Source organism: Rhinatrema bivittatum, chromosome 14 (assembly GCF_901001135.1).
Source record: "Rhinatrema bivittatum chromosome 14, aRhiBiv1.1, whole genome shotgun sequence".
NCBI lineage: Eukaryota > Metazoa > Chordata > Amphibia > Gymnophiona > Rhinatrematidae > Rhinatrema > Rhinatrema bivittatum.
Window position 1 is genome coordinate 25,126,982 of NC_042628.1, and position 16,268 is coordinate 25,143,249.

At 43.1% G+C, this 16,268-nt stretch overlaps 1 protein-coding gene across 3 annotated transcripts in view; it reads left to right on the top strand.

Annotated features, from left to right (window-relative positions):
- The window catches only part of TVP23A (trans-golgi network vesicle protein 23 homolog A), a 32,880-nt gene that overhangs the window by 1,424 nt on the left and 15,188 nt on the right, over positions 1–16,268 (top strand). For all 3 annotated transcript variants that reach the window (XM_029577384.1, XM_029577385.1, XM_029577386.1), the window contains exons 3-5: positions 3,446–3,590; positions 10,006–10,095; positions 14,374–14,502. In XM_029577384.1, the coding sequence (XP_029433244.1) occupies positions 3,446–3,590; positions 10,006–10,095; positions 14,374–14,502 (364 nt within the window). The remainder of the gene's footprint in view (positions 1–3,445; positions 3,591–10,005; positions 10,096–14,373; positions 14,503–16,268) is intronic.

Sequence of the window (16,268 nt, forward strand, 5' to 3'; positions counted from 1 at the left end):
GGCCAGTTAGATCCATAGTGATGGAAAGCCTTACCCTTATGTATGCACAAATATTTATATCCAGGTTGATGCGTTACCCTTTATAGAAAATAATTTTCAGAAGGAAGGGTTTCCAAATATTTACACTGGCTTGTGTTTACATGCATATGAAAATGTTCTATAATGAAAAAAAACAAACCAGTATAAGAAATAAAAAAAAAAAATTAAAAAATTGGAAGTTCTCAAAGGCAAATTTTAATATTCACAAGAATTCCATTGGCCTTTGTGATTGCAGTAGATTTTCATGATGAAGACATTACCAGCACACCTACAATTGAAAAAAACAGTAAAGGGTGTGTTAGGATTTCTGTCCCCTGCTACAATTTGTTAGTAATGCAGCAATGCTTATGTCTTAGAAAAACCTGATTCTTTTAATTTTTTTTTCAAAACTAAATATCCTATAGCTAGGAGGAGGAAAGCAGAAAAATAAAGTGTGCAAATCTCATTCTACCTGAGAATGCTTTCTTGCTTCTAAAGCAGACGTAGGAAGGTACATCTGATCACTGATATTAATATCGACATAGATGGGATAAAATTCTGGTGTTGTAGCTTAAACTGCTGTGTGAGGGAGAGCAGATTGTAGTTTAATTTTAAACCTAACAAATGTTCCATTTGCATACACACATGATAATGTAATAATAAGTGTCCACAAAACTGTAAAACTGAGTGTTCATATCATAGAATTTTTCTGTGTACTGTGTTACTGAGTTCTTTGAATGTGACTGAATAACAGGGATGGACCTAGGATATTATGTTTGGGGGACCATGTCCTCAAGACATAAGGGGAGAGCATTTACAAAATTTATAGTGGGCAGTGAGGATCTCTCACTTGACATCTTTTATTTTCTATTCTTTTCTTCTGAATTTCCTGCCTCTATGTTCATCTTTCTCTGAATCTTTTTTTTCCTCTGTCACTTCACTTTCTTGCAGCCATTCCTCCTACTCTCCCACTCCCTTTCTCCTTCTATCACTTTGCTTTCTTCCTCCCTTTCACTCCCTTCTGTACCAATCCTGTTTGCTCGCATTCTGTTCCCAATTCTTCTATCTTCCTCATGCCACTTCCCAGTTTGCATCTTTCAGTTCCCTGCTATCTCATTTTTCCATCAGGTGTGATTCTGGTTCTCTGTGATGATGTGGGGGACCCAGAAGAAGTTCATATTTCCTTTATTATTCACCCCAGGCAATGACCGAAAAGAGACAAAGGCTCCTTTATCTTTGTTCATCTTGGACAAATTAAAAGGAGTGATTTCTCCATCACAGATTCCAGCACCTTCCTTCTTTCACCCACCCACACAAAAAGATTTGTATTTTTGTAAACAGACGTTGCCTCCCTTCCTTGGTTCAGTGTTGGCTTCTGCTTACTCACCCTGTTTCTCCCTTCTCACATCTTTTTCATTACATTCTATTTCTTCTTCTCCAAATTCATCTTGAGCCCTAAGTTGTAATCTTCGTTTTATTTCTAGTATTATACTCTTTACTATTAAAAAGGCAAAGAGCACTTAGTTCAAATTTGGAATGTAAACTATTAACCGCGCGTATCTTATAAAATCCGGGGTCGGCGCGTGCAAGGGGGTGCACATTTGTGCAACCTGCGCGCGCCAAGCCTAGCGCGCGCTGCCTGTTCCCTCCGAGGCCGCTCCGATTTCGGAGCGGCCTCGGAGGGAACTTTCCTTCGCCCTCCCCCCACCTTCCCCTCCCTTCCCCTACCTAACCCACCCCCCCGGCCCTATCTAAAGCCCCCCCTTACCTTTGTTTCATGATTTACGCCTGCTAAAAGCAGACGTAAATCTACGCGTGCCAGCACATACGTACGGAGCGTTTCGGGTTTCGGGAGTGCACAGAAGCCACTTATATGCTGATTTTACACACACAACCCGCTTGAGTCAGTCCCTTGTTCCCCTTTTCTGCCATGTCGTGTGATTCCCTATGTTGGGGCATGCTGATCTGATACTGGTCAGCCTGGGGAGTGTGCAGGCATGTTGGGGAAGAGGCGGGAGCAGGCAGCTCTTCTGGGTATACAAGCCGTTAAGCCCGTTAAAACGGGCTACATTACTTTTTTTTTTCAGTCCATTTTCTAACACAGCACCCTTCTACACTTTTTCTCCCTCTCTCCCCCTTCCCCTCGTTCACTCCTCCCCTTCCCTCCACTCAGTCTTACTCACCCTCTGTCTCCCACTGCCTCCTTCCCTTCACTCTCACCTCCCTCCCCTTCCCTCAGTCACTCCTACCTCTCTCCCCTTCCCTCAGTCATTCCCCACCCTCTCTCAATCCCATCCCCTCCCCCTCAGCCCTCCTCCACTCCCCTTTTCTCTGCTCCACAACTTCTTACCCTTCCACTTACTCACATCCCTGTCTCTCACCTCTCCCTCATTCTCCCTCTCCCCCTTCCACTTACTCACATCCCTGTCTCTCATCTCTCCCTCATTCTCCCTCTCCCCTCACTCTTCCCCACTCCCTACCTCCCTCCCACACACTCACCCACTCCTCCCTCCCTCTCACTCAGTCCCTCCCTCAGTCCCTCCCTCCCACTCCCTCAGTCCCTCCCTCCCACTCAGTCCCTCCCCCTCACTCAGTCACTCCCTCCCTCCGTCCCTCCCACTCCCTCCCTCCCTCTCACTCAGTCCGTCCCTCCCTCTCTCTCTCCTCCCTCCCTCTCTCTCTCTCCTCCCTCCCTCGCTACTGGCCGCCGCTGCCACCCGCCGCTGCCACCCGACGCCGCTGCTGCCACTCGACGCCGCCATGTTGTTTTTTTTTTCTGCCGCCGCCGCCACTCGACGCCGCCATGTTTTTTTTTTTTTCTGACGCTGGCTGAGACCGACGTGCTCGCCCGCACATGCGCGGTAGAGCTGCTCTTTACTGCGCATTTGTGGCACGTCGGTCAACCTTCATTTATTAGGTTGATATCATTTAAATGATTAAGCGTTTACATTTCAGCAGTTTAAATGGGTAACCTCCTTTTCCCCTTGGCCTTTTACTTACTCTCAGCCATTTTCCCGCACACACTCACTCTAAGCAGTCAGAGCTCCCTTTCTCACACTCAGTCTAGGGTGTCACTCCTCTCTCACATTTTGCAGTCACTCTTCTCTCTCCTGGGAAAAGTCTTTTGCTGTTCCTCCTTCCATCCTTTACTATCTCTACCTCTGCCTTTCCCTTTTTTTTTCCTCCCCCTCTTTGTTCTTTTGAATGCAGGAGATTCAAAATGATTTTTCTTTGGGGTTTTTTTTTCAATTTATATTCCACTTTTCAGACACTTAAAAGTGGATTACATTTTGAGGGAAGGGATAAAAGTAAACATTGTGGGTCTGGATTCTAGCTCTATCTCTGCTGTATAAATAGGCTGTCCAAATTTATTTGTTAAAGTTTTTCAATTGTGTGGTTTTGTAAGTGTTTTGGATTGTTCTCCTAGGCATCCATTGGCTACCTTTTTTCATCTGTTTTTCCGAGTGAGCGCTATTGTTACTTACTTGTTCTGTGATTGGTTCAGCAAAAGCTTTGTTGCCTGTTTTGTCACTATTCTTCTTCTTCTGTCCTTTGACTTTTGGTCTGTCAAGGTAAGATGACTTTCTGAACCAGCAGTAGAGTTTGTTAAGCTTTTCTTTTGATAAGTTTTCTTTTCTATCTTGATCACATTAATGTTTTAGGTTTCATTTTGAAAATGATGTGCTATCATATTTACACATACAACATACCCCTAGTGTTTCTGTACTGCTGTTATGTTAATGTTGATTCATGACTTTGGGTCTGATCCATTAACATAGTTTATTATTCTTGAGTTTGGGTAAATGCTTTTGCCTTGATTTTAGAAATGCATTTTTGAACAGGTATTTACTCACCCATATGGTGCTCAGTGGGGCTCAGGCTTTCACAAATTATTCTGTTTTTAAAATTTAGTATGAGATTTTCTTGCGCTCTCTCTCACTCACACACACAATAATATAGTAAATGATGGCAGAGAAAGACACAAGTGGTCCATCCAGTCTGTCCAGCAAGACTTTTTAGGGTTTAACTGCCACTCTGTATAGGTTATCTCCACATCTTGAGGGTATAAAGTGGAGATTTCTTATGAAAAATAAAGTGGAATGAATGTTTTAACATGACTACACTTGTGTGAGTGTATTAAAGTATCTAATGCTTGAGTATTTTGGTACTTCTCTATCTGCTGTAGACCATACCTGGGTATCCCCACTTTCTGACACAGCAGAGAGAGAGAGAAGTTGGCTAAGGCTGATAAACATCAGTAGTTAAAGGAGTTAACAGTATTCAAGGCTAGTGTTATATTGTTCTGAGAGAGGGAGATTATCACAATCATGGTATACTCTCTGACACAATGCGATGTATTGCTGCCATGCAAAGAAGTCTATTTAGAACAATTAATTAAGTAAGCGTACACTTCTGGAGGCCATGCCAACCAATTTATATTATTTTGAAGATCTGGTCTCCAGAATATTATGTAGTATTCCAAATGAGATTTTACCAGGGACTTATACAGAGGCAATATCACCTCCAACCAAGTCAGTCCAGAAGGTGGCTACAAAACTTGACAATGGTCTTTATTCTAAAGCAGATGGTGACAAACTTAGAAATCTAAACATGAGCCCTAAGGGGACAGGGAAATGCCTACTTTACCTGAATGTAACTCGCCTTGAGCTACCAATGAAAAGGCGTGAGCCAAATCTAAAATAATAATAATGCATTCCCTAGAGGAAAGACGGGATAAGGGGATATGACAGAGACATTTAAATACCTCCAAGGTTTCCATGCACAGGAGGAGAGCCTCTTACAATGGAAAGGAGGCTCTAGAATGAGAGGTCATAGGATGAGGGTAAAAAGGGGTATACACAGTAGTAATCTAAGGAAATGTTTATTTACAGAAAGGGTGCTGGATGGATGCATGGAACAGCCTACCTATGGAAGTGATGGAGACAAGGACAGAATTTGAATTCAGGAAAGCATGGGATAAGCATATATGGTCTCTGAGAGAGTAGTAGGGATTGTAAAACTGAGTAGTAGGTGCGGCTGGACAGATTAGATAGGCTGTATTTTTTTTTTCTGCTGTCATGTTTCTATTACTTGGTTCTTCTCAAGTTGTGATTATTCTGTCTACTTTCAACAACTATCTGAGCATTTGGAAATTAAGATAATTCATTCTTACAGATCAGGGGAAGGCTATAAAACAAAATCTCTAAACTCTTCCAGCTAGCATTTTCAACTATCAGAAACATTGTTAAAAAATGAAAATTACATGGAATTGCTGAAATCAAGGCAAGATCTGGAAGACCAAGAAAAATCTCTGATAGAACTGCCCAAACACTGATCTGCAAAACAGAACTCACCAATTACTGCACATGACTTGCTGAAAAGTTTAGCTGACGCTGGAGTAGTTGTCAATAGGTGCACATTACATCATTACTTACATAACAATGATTTGTATGGGAGAGTTGTCAGTAGGAAACCTTTTCTACCACCTCATTAAAAAAGTCATTATCTAACGTATGCAAAACAACATTTTGTTAAGTCTGAAACTTTCTGGAAGAAAGTACCTTGGACTGATAAAATGAAAACTGAGTTTTTCGGCCACAAGGTACTATGACTTCCATTTCATCTAATCTACCATCTTGACACATTTAGAGATTATTATGTAGCCTTCCCTTGCTTTGGAAGAGTGAATTATCTTCGTTTTCAAATGCTCAAGACACCTGTTGCTTAGAGGAGCGAATGGTTGTTGAAGGTACTTAAAACAACAATCACAACCTGTGAAAGTCAACCATGGAATTGTTTTCACCTAACTAATTGAAGTCCTAATAAGTCTAATCAACGTTTTGGGCCTTAAAAATAATTTCTTTTTTAAAGTAGTAATGAATCAACTGGAAGGGTGTCCAACTTTTGAACTTGACATATTCACTGTTTTTTTTAATTTTTAAAAATTTTTAAACCATTTAAAATCAGCAAACAGAAATTTTGCATAAAAAATTGCAGAAAGAGGTCATGTTTAACTTTGTACCTTGTAAAGGCTGTGGCAGCTTCTGTTTGCTTAGAGATTTATTTTTGCACACAACTGTAAATAAACTTAGCATTTGAAAAATGAAAAACAAAACTTATTTAAAATCATATGAAAAAAAATATACCATGAAATCATTCTTCCTTCCCTTTGCAGGGGAAAAAAGAGAGCTGTAAAAAAAAGGGGTGGGGTATGGTCTGGGTGGGGCATGGGTATTCCTGGATTTTAACCAGATTATTGCATAAATACTTAATGCACACAGGTGTGTGCTGGGGTCCCTACCATGCAACTTTACTTCTGCTATGAGAATGTGTAAGTAATAAAAAAGATAGATAGGCAGGGTTTTAAGGATCAGGGCTAACAGGGGAGAGAGAATGCTATTAAACTAGGGGGGGGGGGGGGGGGGAGATTGGAAGTCCCATCCCTTACCTGGGATAACTAGTAATGGTGTCAGCATGCGTTTGTTTTAAAATCCCCCCACTTCTGCGGTAGAAGTGGCATTTGCGCGCACAGGTGTGCATCCACTTAAAATTGTGCGCGCGGTCAGGTTATTTTATAACATACATGCATATATGTGCATATTTTATAAAATGGCTGCATCCCTGGGTGTGGGCTGATGAATGCATGCACATATGCGCCCACACGCCTATTTAAGTTAGTGTCCCTGAGGATGATTTTTAAACAACTCCATGCAGCTCCATATATACATGTATATGGCCTTATAACCTGTGTGTTTCAGTTCCCTGTATGTACCCAGATCAGTCCAGACTCCTGGGTTTTGCCTCCCTTCCAGCAGATGGAGACAGAGAAAGTTTTACTGACACTCACTTAACCTGGTGTTCAATCTGCAGTCTGTCAGAATTTCTCTGTCTCCAGCAGATGGAAGGCAGTGCAAATCCTGCAGTCTGAGAAGAAAAAAAAAAGATTTTTGAAGTAGTTTAGGGGTTAGGATTACTACTTAGCCCTCCTTGAAGGTTGGTAGGTCCTCGAGGGGCCATCCCTTCAGGTAGTGAAGCAGACGAGCGGGAGGAGTTGGAAACCCCTGGGTCTGTTCAGATCCTTGACCCGCTGAGGGGGGGAGATAACTGGTGGGGCCAGTTCCTTCTTCCTCCTACAGATGGACAGCAGGAGCCTGCAGCTGCAAAAGGGAAGTCTTTTCTATAAAGTTTTACAAATAAAAAAGAAGGCCTCAGTTTTTTTTTTTTTGCTTTTGGTGGTGCCGGTCGGGTGTGTTGGCTGGTTTTTGCTGCATTCCAATTCGGGGATGTCGGGTGCGCTTGAGGTATGGTTTCTGGCAGTGCTGGTGTGGGTGAGCTCGTGCAGCGGTTGTAAAAAAAAAAAAACAAAAACGAAATGATTTTCTCAGTCACTCAGGCAGTGCACGACGTGTGGGGAGACACAAGCGTGCCTTTCTCTGACCAGCACTTACTCCTGCTGCATCTCCGGGGGAGAAGCCAGTTCGGGGAGTGCTGGAGGGCCTTGGACAGGCAGCGATCCTCCGCAGGCAGTGCGGGGGGAGCTGAGCAGCCCGAAGGTGCCTTCCCGATTTCGGCAGGAATGGTGCCCATTTTATCTTCTTTTGCTGCCACGTCTGACGGAGCCTGCGAGGATGCTGCTTTGCCCCCACTGCTGTCGCAGCAGATCGAAGGCCCTCAGAACCCCACGGGTCCCGGGATCCTCTGCTGGGGGAGGAGGAGGAAGATCTCCTGGAGCAAGATAGAGATGAATCAGGGGATTTTCCCCCGGATATTGTTTTGCTTATGCATATGGCTTTTTTGGCAAAAAGGGTGGCTGGACATCGTCCTCCCAAGCCAGTGGACCTGCAGGAGCCAGTATTGGCCAAGAGGCCGCATTTGGCTCGATCTGGTGGGTCGACGAGAATTCGGAGAGTGCTGGCTCGTCAGTTGCCTTTGGGGAATACAGATAAAAGCTCGGAGGCTGATAATCCTCTGGCTGGTGATCCATTTGGGGTGGATCCTCATTTGGGCAGCATAGACCCTGATGACACTCGGGATCAAGCACCCGCGGTGGAGGGAGATGATCCGAAGGTAGTCTGCTTCTTTCGTAGGGAGGAATTGTGGCAATACCATATGTTCTAAATGAACTGGGTATTAAAGAGCCTCAGGCTGATTTGGCCTATGAGGGAGTGGATCCAGTCATGCGGGGCTTGAGGGGGCTAGCGAAGGCGTTCCCTTTCCACAAATCAGAGAAGGAATTAGTACTTTGGGAGTGGGAGACGCTAGATACAGGTTTGAAGTTGGCAGAGCCATGGAGAAGCTGCATCCATTGCCAGAAGACACTTTGGATCTCTTGCAGATGCCGAAGGTGGATGCTTCAAGTTTCCACGGTGACGAAGAAGACTACAATTCCGGTGGCGGGATCAGTGGTGCTTAAGGTTATGCAGGATAGAAAGTTGGAGGTATACCTCAAGAAGATTTTTTAGTTGTCTGCGTTGGGCATTTGCACTGCTGTATGTAGGAGTTTTATGTTCCGGGCCGGATTGCGCTGGGTATAACAATTGCAATACGATAAGTCATTATCACTGGAGGACGCGAAGCAGGCAGAGAGACTGGAAGCCGTGGTGGCCTTCGGCAGATGCTTTGCATGATCTTATACGCACTTCCTCTCGATGAATGATGTCTGCAGTCTCCGCTAGAAGGCTTCTGCGGTTAAGGAACTGGTCTGCGGATGGTTGGTTCAAGTCTCAGCTGAGGTCACTTCCTTTTAAGGGGAAGCTGCTTTTTGGTGAGGACTTGGAGGAGCTTGTGAAGCTTCTCGGAGAGACCAAAGGGCACAAGCTAACAGAGAGGACAAGCCGAAGGCTTGTTTCTAGTCAAACCAACGTCCCCGGCAGTCTTGTCCTTCGGGAGGAGGTCAGAGACAAGGGGTCAGGAAGCAGCAGTCTTGGAATCAGTCCTTTTGAGGCTGTAGACCAATCAGAAGTTGTTCCGGTAAGGGATCCCCCGCTTCTAAGTCTTCCCAATGAAGTGAGGCCGGCCCGCTCCTCTGTTCCGAGAATCGGAGGTTGATTAATATTTTTTCTCGAGGAATGGGCCAAGATCACGTCATATCAGTGGGTCCTAAGTGTGATAGAATTTACACGTCCATTAAAGGATTTGTTCATAAGGTCCCCTTGCACTTATGAGCAGAAAAGATGTGTGGTTTGAGAAACTGTCAGTCGTCCCAGTGCCAGTCGACAAACAGGAAGGTATTCCATTTATTTTGTGGTCCCAAAGAACAATGGCGCTTTTCGTCCGATTCTGGATTTAACGAAGGTGAATATGGCGCTCAAGGTACCTCGTTTTCGGATGGAAAAGTTGAGGTCGGTGATCACTGTAATGCGCAAGGGGGAGTTTTTGACTTCTCTAGATTTGACCGAGGCATATCTCCACATTTCCATTCGACTGGACCATCAAAGATTTCTCAAGTTCATGATCCTCTGAGATCATTTTCAGTTTTGTGCCCTACCTTTTGGATTGGCAACAGTTCCAAGAACCTTTACAAAGGTGATGGTCGTAGTGGCTGCAGCTGTTCAGCAGGTCATTAGCTGCTGTTCCGGGGAAGCTCGTGCCGGCAACCGGCTGGCGTGCATAACTTGATTCTGCTCCCGAGGAGCAGTAAATAATAAAATAAAAAGGGAAGTGGGGAAGTGGAAGAGGAAGAGGGAGGAAGTGTAGGCAGGGGGCTAGGGAAGTGTGGATTGGGAGGGAACTGGGGAAGGCCCAATTGCGACGCCGGGCGTATTTTATGAAAATTTGCTCCCCCTGCACGCGCTGCCCGCACATGCATGCGAGGATTTTAAAATCCCGGCACGCACATGTTATAAAATCGGCGCGTCCATGTGCGCGCGCCGGGAACTGCGTGCATATGGACGCGCGCACTGCTTTGAATTCTACCCTTAAGTCTAATAAAATATGTTCAAGGATAACTAATAAAATAAAAAAACTAACTACATTTTATGTCAGTAGAATGTAACTGGAAGACTCTTGGTTGGTTTACGCTGGTGGAACCAGATTGATGAAGATGGCAAAAGTCATTGGATATTTGAAGCTAAAAAGGTACTGTGATTGTAATCGTATAAAAGACATTCTTGAAAGATTAACTATTGTTAAATGATATTATTATATTTAAAAGAAATGCATACTCTTGTGCATATTTTGCTATTTTAATCTATCATGCTTTCAGCACCACTAGTTACTGCCATCTAGATTTATTTTGGTTTCTTCTGTACAGGTTTATACATGTCTCCATTGGTACCCACAAATAACTGGGTTCCAACAGTGATCACCAATGGATAATACGGCTCTCAATATGCAACATTTAGTATAAAAATTCCGCTTATCAGTCAGATCTGGACTTCAGATGTTCATAGTTTCTCTCTCGAATCTTACACATTTTAGGCCTTAAATATGGCTAATCAAGGGACAAAGCACATTATGATTTGCCTCTTATACTACGTTTCTGATAGTCCCTTGTGGTGCATCTGCAAACAATTAATGAATTTACTTAATTGAAAGATACCTTTCCTATAGGAAGCCTCTTCTAACAGATGAGCGCAGGATTTACTCTCCAGCAGTTTGCTTGTGGGATTGAAACCAGTAAGTAGAATTAGGAACCTGGTATCCTCTTCATGAGCCTCACGTTTTCAGGAAAAGAAATGGGGGTAGGGTCAGATGCTTGGCAAGCAGGTTGTGGCCAGTAACAGGTAAGATTAAAACTAAGTTAAATTGAAGATCAGGGAAAGTATATGGTTTGCTAAATTAATTTGAATTATGGGAGAAGGAGGGAACTGGAGAATTAAGAGATGTTTTCCTTTCCGATTTGTAATTCTCAAAGATGAAATATTGTTTTAGCATTCCAAATGAGTAAAAAAAAAAATAGACATTGCAAAATAATTGTATTCTTTATGCTCCTTATCTCTGCAAATTAAAATTTTACAGCAAATTAAACTGTTCTAATAATTTCTATAATTTATGAAAATTAATAGAAATAAAATGCTCAAAATTTAATCTAATAAAATACTAAAACTTTTATTTCTCCCACTCTCCGCAGTTCGTGGTGGGTAACAGAACATAGATAATATTAAAAACAAACTATAAAATCAAACAAATCAACCAAACATCAAGTCAATGATCAGAGCCAATGACACTATCTAAATCATCTCAGTATATCAAGAGACAAACGTGTGCATTAAAAAAACACTTTTAGTTTTTTTTTTAAAGGTGTTTAAGTATGAAATTGATTGATTGTAGTTGAGTGGGTAATGTATTCCACAAGCTGGAACCTATGGAAGAGCCATTGAAAAGTTCTTTCCTGTGCCTCATCCAGATGAACAAGCTTTACCGAAGGAACATCCAAAAGGCCCAGCCCCCTAGATCTCAACATATGGAAAGTGTGATAGATCCTCAAGGCCAACGAGATGCATAATAAAGCCAATGATATAGGGCTTTATAAGTGATTAGTAATCCTTTTGAATTTAATCTGCCATGTTATGGGTAGCCAGTGAAGTGATTCAAGAACAGGTGTAAGATGATAATACACGTGTGCTCCCGTACTCTGCGAGCTGCAGTGCTCGAATTGTCACATCAGGAACATAAGAACATGCCATACTGGGTCAGACCAAGGGTCCATCAAGCCCAGCATCCTGTTTCCAACAGTGGCCAATCCAGGTCATAAGAACTTGCAAGTTCCCAAAAACTAAGTCCAATATTTATCTCATTACAGTAGTCCAATTGAGACAAAACCAATGATTGCAATACAGTTTGAAAATTGGAAATTTAACCTATACAGCATATGCAGCTTGCAAAATGAAATCTTAACTATTTTTTTTACTTGATTTCAGAATAATAATGCTGAATCACAGATGACACCTAACTGATGGGATATAAAAATTGTGTTTCCTTTATGGATAATTTCTGTAGGAAAGTCATCTTTAGGAAATTTACTCAGAATAATGGCTTCTGTCTTAACATTCAGGGTCAATCTATTACACAACATCTATTTCTCAGTTTCAAGCAAACAACTGGAAACCTGTGGCAATGTGTTTAGCCATGTATACGTTTTAGGAACAAACAGCTGGACATCATCTGCATATAACCGATACCTAACACCCAAATTGGCCAAGATCTTACAAATCGGGGCTAAATATTAAATAAGATGGCCAATAGTGCAGAGTCCTGTGGCATACCTATTGCCAGGTTCACCCAATGTGAAATATGTGAACCTTGTTGTACAGGAAACTTCCTTTCAAAAAGAATTGAACCAAGATCTGTTACACACTCTAATAGGATCTTGTGATTTGTGGTGTCAAATGCTGTTGAAATGTCTAAAGTGATCAAAATATATTAGATTCCTTGATCAAAACCCCTTCCAATCGTATCTAGCCTAGAGAGACTTCTGAAAAACAAACTGATAATAATCTAATAAAGTATGATCGTCAAGATAAATCTGTCAATTGGTTCAAAACTTCAGTTTCCAAACATTTCAACAAAAATGATAATGCAGCTATAGGTCTATAATACACAGTATTCAGAGGATCAAGTGAACACTTTTTTCAGTATTTGTTTCACTGATGCACATTTTAAACAGCAAGTGATTTATTAATAATGTCTGATGGCCTTAAGTCAGTGTTTCCTAACTTTGTTATGCATAAAGCACACCTACATTAACAAAAATATTGTATGGCAGGCAGTGCAGACATAGGATGCATATGGCCAAAAGAAGAACTAGGGAAGCACTGAAAGCACCTCAAGATTCTCTTTCAAATTTTTAAACAAAGGAAGAGAGGGGTCAAGAAACACGAACCCGTCACCAGTTCCCTCAGGAGAAGGGAGAAGTTGGAGTAGTGTGGGTAGCCGGCTCACTTAGTTACCTAGGCTGCCAGATGTGGCTGCCAGAGCTCCTTCACTGATACTGCTGCCCACAACACTCAAAATGAGTCAGATCCAGTACCTAGTGCATGATCTCCCTGTCTCACTCAGCCTGGGGATAAGAAAGGGCTTGAAGAATTCAAAGATGGGGAAAATGAGAAGGTGCCGTGTGCACTGTATGTGATGTACAAGACAGGCCCCAACTATCCATGCTCTGCATGCTACCCATTAATTGCCACACTCTGGGGCGGATTTTCAGAGCCCTGCTCGCGTAAATCCGCCCAAAACCGGGCGGATTTACGCGAGCAGGGCCCTGCGCGCCGGGAAGCCTATTTTACATAGGCCTCCCGGCGCGCGCAGAGCCCCGGGACTCGCGTAAGTCCCGGGGTTCTCGGAGGGGGGCGTGTCGGGGGCATGTCGGGGGGCGGGCCCGGTCGTCGCGGCGTTTCGGGGGCGTGTCGGCAGCGTTTTGGGGGCGGGTACGGGGGCGTGGCTACGGCCCGGGGGCGTGGCCGCGCCCTCCGTACCCGCCCCCAGGTCGCGGCCCGGCGCGCAGGAGGCCCGCTGGCGCGTGGGGATTTACGCCTCCCTCTGGGAGGCGTAAATCCCCCGACAAAGGTAAGGGGGGGGTTTAGACAGGGCCGGGCGGGTGGGTTAGGTAGGGGAAGGGAGGGGAAGGTGAGGGGAGGGCAAAGGAAAGTTCCCTCCGAGGCCGCTCCGATTTCGGAGCGGCCTAGGAGGGAACGGGGGTAGGCTGCGCGGCTCGGCGCGCGCAGGCTATACGAAATCGATAGCCTTGCGCGCGCCGATCCAGGATTTTAGCCGATACGCGCGACTACGCGCGTATCTACTAAAATCCAGCGTACTTTTGTTTGCGCCTGGAGCGCAAACAAAAGTAGGCTATTCGCGCTCGTCTGAAAATCTACCCCTCTGTGTTTCATGCTGCAGCTAAGGAGAAGAGGCACACATGATTATACATATTCTCAGAAAGGAGTTCCTGCAAGTTGTCTCTTGTGGCTGGCTGCAAGGTGCATGCTGACCGGGATCTGAGCATTAGATAGTGGTGATTTTTCCATGGCACACCTGATCAGATCTGAAGGCACACTAGTTGGGCAACACTGCCCTAAGTCAGCCCTCAGAAATTTTAAAATCATATGAGGACTCACATTCAATTGGAGAGCTAGATGTTAATTATTTCAACAGGTAGATACTTGTGAAAATTCTTCCCAACTCAGCTTACAGCCCTATCAGGCTTTACAACTATATCAATGTCTGTGAATTTAGTAGAAATACTTTCAAATTTTGTCTGAAAATGGTTTTCACACACATCCAAGGTAATCACAATTCTATTACCAGAAGACATTACCAGCTGCATCAAAATTTTATTGAAAAAAATAATTCAGATTTATTTATGATTACATTATTTTATTATTTAATAGTTTGCATATTTTACTGTTTGTTTTCTAGACTTCCACAAATAATTTCACATCAACGGAAGTGGAAGCTCGAATCTTCTGGTTGGGTTTGATTATCTGTCCAATGATTTGGACGGTCTTCCTTTTTAGCACTTTATTCTCCTTGAAGCTGAAGTGGCTAGTAAGTCATTGTCTGATTACTTTTAGTGGTAGTTTAATAGTTGAAGAAGGTGTACAATTGATTACACATGATTGACTATGAAAAAATATGCATATGTTCAGAATATGTATATTTAATTATATGTATATTTAATTATATGGCATTTTCTAAGCCATGTAGTTCAGTTTTGCTCTGAAATCCTATTCTCCCCCCCCCCCCCCAGCCTGTGATCAGAATTCTGTTTTGGTTTAGTGCTGTTAAATTTGGATCAATTAGCCTTTGAAGTATCCCTAAATAAGAATAGTGTTAGTTTTGATGTTTTGTACAGGTTTTCCCAACCTGATCTGGTGACTCTAAGCCATCCAGATTTTTAGGAGAGCCACTATGAATATACATGAGAAAAATGTATTTAGATTGCATTTCCAATGTATGCAAATTTATTTAATGCATATTCATGATGGATATCCCAAAAATCTTGACTGGCTGTAGGGTCACTAGGACAGGTTTGGAAAGCCCTTTTTTAGTAGCTCCTAGTTAGTATTAATTGAATGCTAAACAAAGAGCTAAGCAGATCTTATAGAGAAGTGGACCCTTCCTGACCATACTATTCTATAAAAATTTGTGCATATGCAGTGTCTGTCTGTCTGTCTCTAATTTATTTAAAAATAAAATTGGCTAATGCAGTGATAACCTTTACCTTTTCTCACTGTAAACGAGGAGACTTATTAAGGAGTGAGACTCATTCAAATTTGTATTTAAAGTTTCTTGAAATTTGTTATTATAGGAAGCTGAGTGCTGTACAATAGCAACTTATAAATTCAGCTTCCTGTCCCAACAGTTGCTGCTAGAGCAATGTTGGAGGGGAAATGAAAAAGTGATATGGTTCAAGCTAGGGATGTGTTGCCCGTGAGTGAGAGCTGGTGGCAGAGCTTTCTTGCAGGCAGCCTTTTAAAAAGATTTCAGCTGCATTTTAATAATTCATTGAGAAGGTAATTTTCAAAGAGATTTCTATGGGTAAAGTACTGCTTTACCCACAGCAGTGGCCATTTAGAAAATTGCAGTCGATATGTGCATAAAATTACATAAATACACACCACATGCGCATACTTTTACACCTGTTGGGGGGAGGTGTTCCAGGGTTGGAGTCTAGGGGAAACTGGGACTTACATGCACACCTTTTCATTTTAAATAGTAACAGCTAGATTTTAAAACGTCAGTGCACATAAAAACATAGAGAGATGTGTGTGATCGCGCTGCGTGCTCACCGCAGGGGTTTTTTAAAGGGCCCTGGCCACACGCTTATCTCCGTGTACGCGCCGAAAGATGAGCTCAAATCAGAAGGAGTGGGGCAGGGGCTGGCCAGGACAGCGTCATTTTGCGCTGTCTTGGTGAAGCACGTGCCAGTTACTTAAGATCCTGAAAGCGAGTAGGTTTTAAAAACTATAAAATTTAGGTGAGTTGGAGGTGGTTAGGGGTCAGGGCGGAGAGGAAAAGGGAGGAAGGGTAGTAAGGGGGTTAGGGAACTGGGGATAGCCCGATTGTGTCGCCGTGCGTTTTTTAATAAAATCCTCCCCCTTGTGCGCGTGAGTTGTCACCTGCGCCGATATAAAATTGGGTGTACATGTGCACGCGGGTAGCCGATTTATAACATGCACGTTGATGCGCGCATGTGATAAAGTCGGCACGTCCATATGCACGTGCTGGGAACCGTGCACACATGGGCACCCACGTATTTCTTTTAAAATCTACCTTTATGTGCATAAATTCTATTGGCAAACTACATGCAC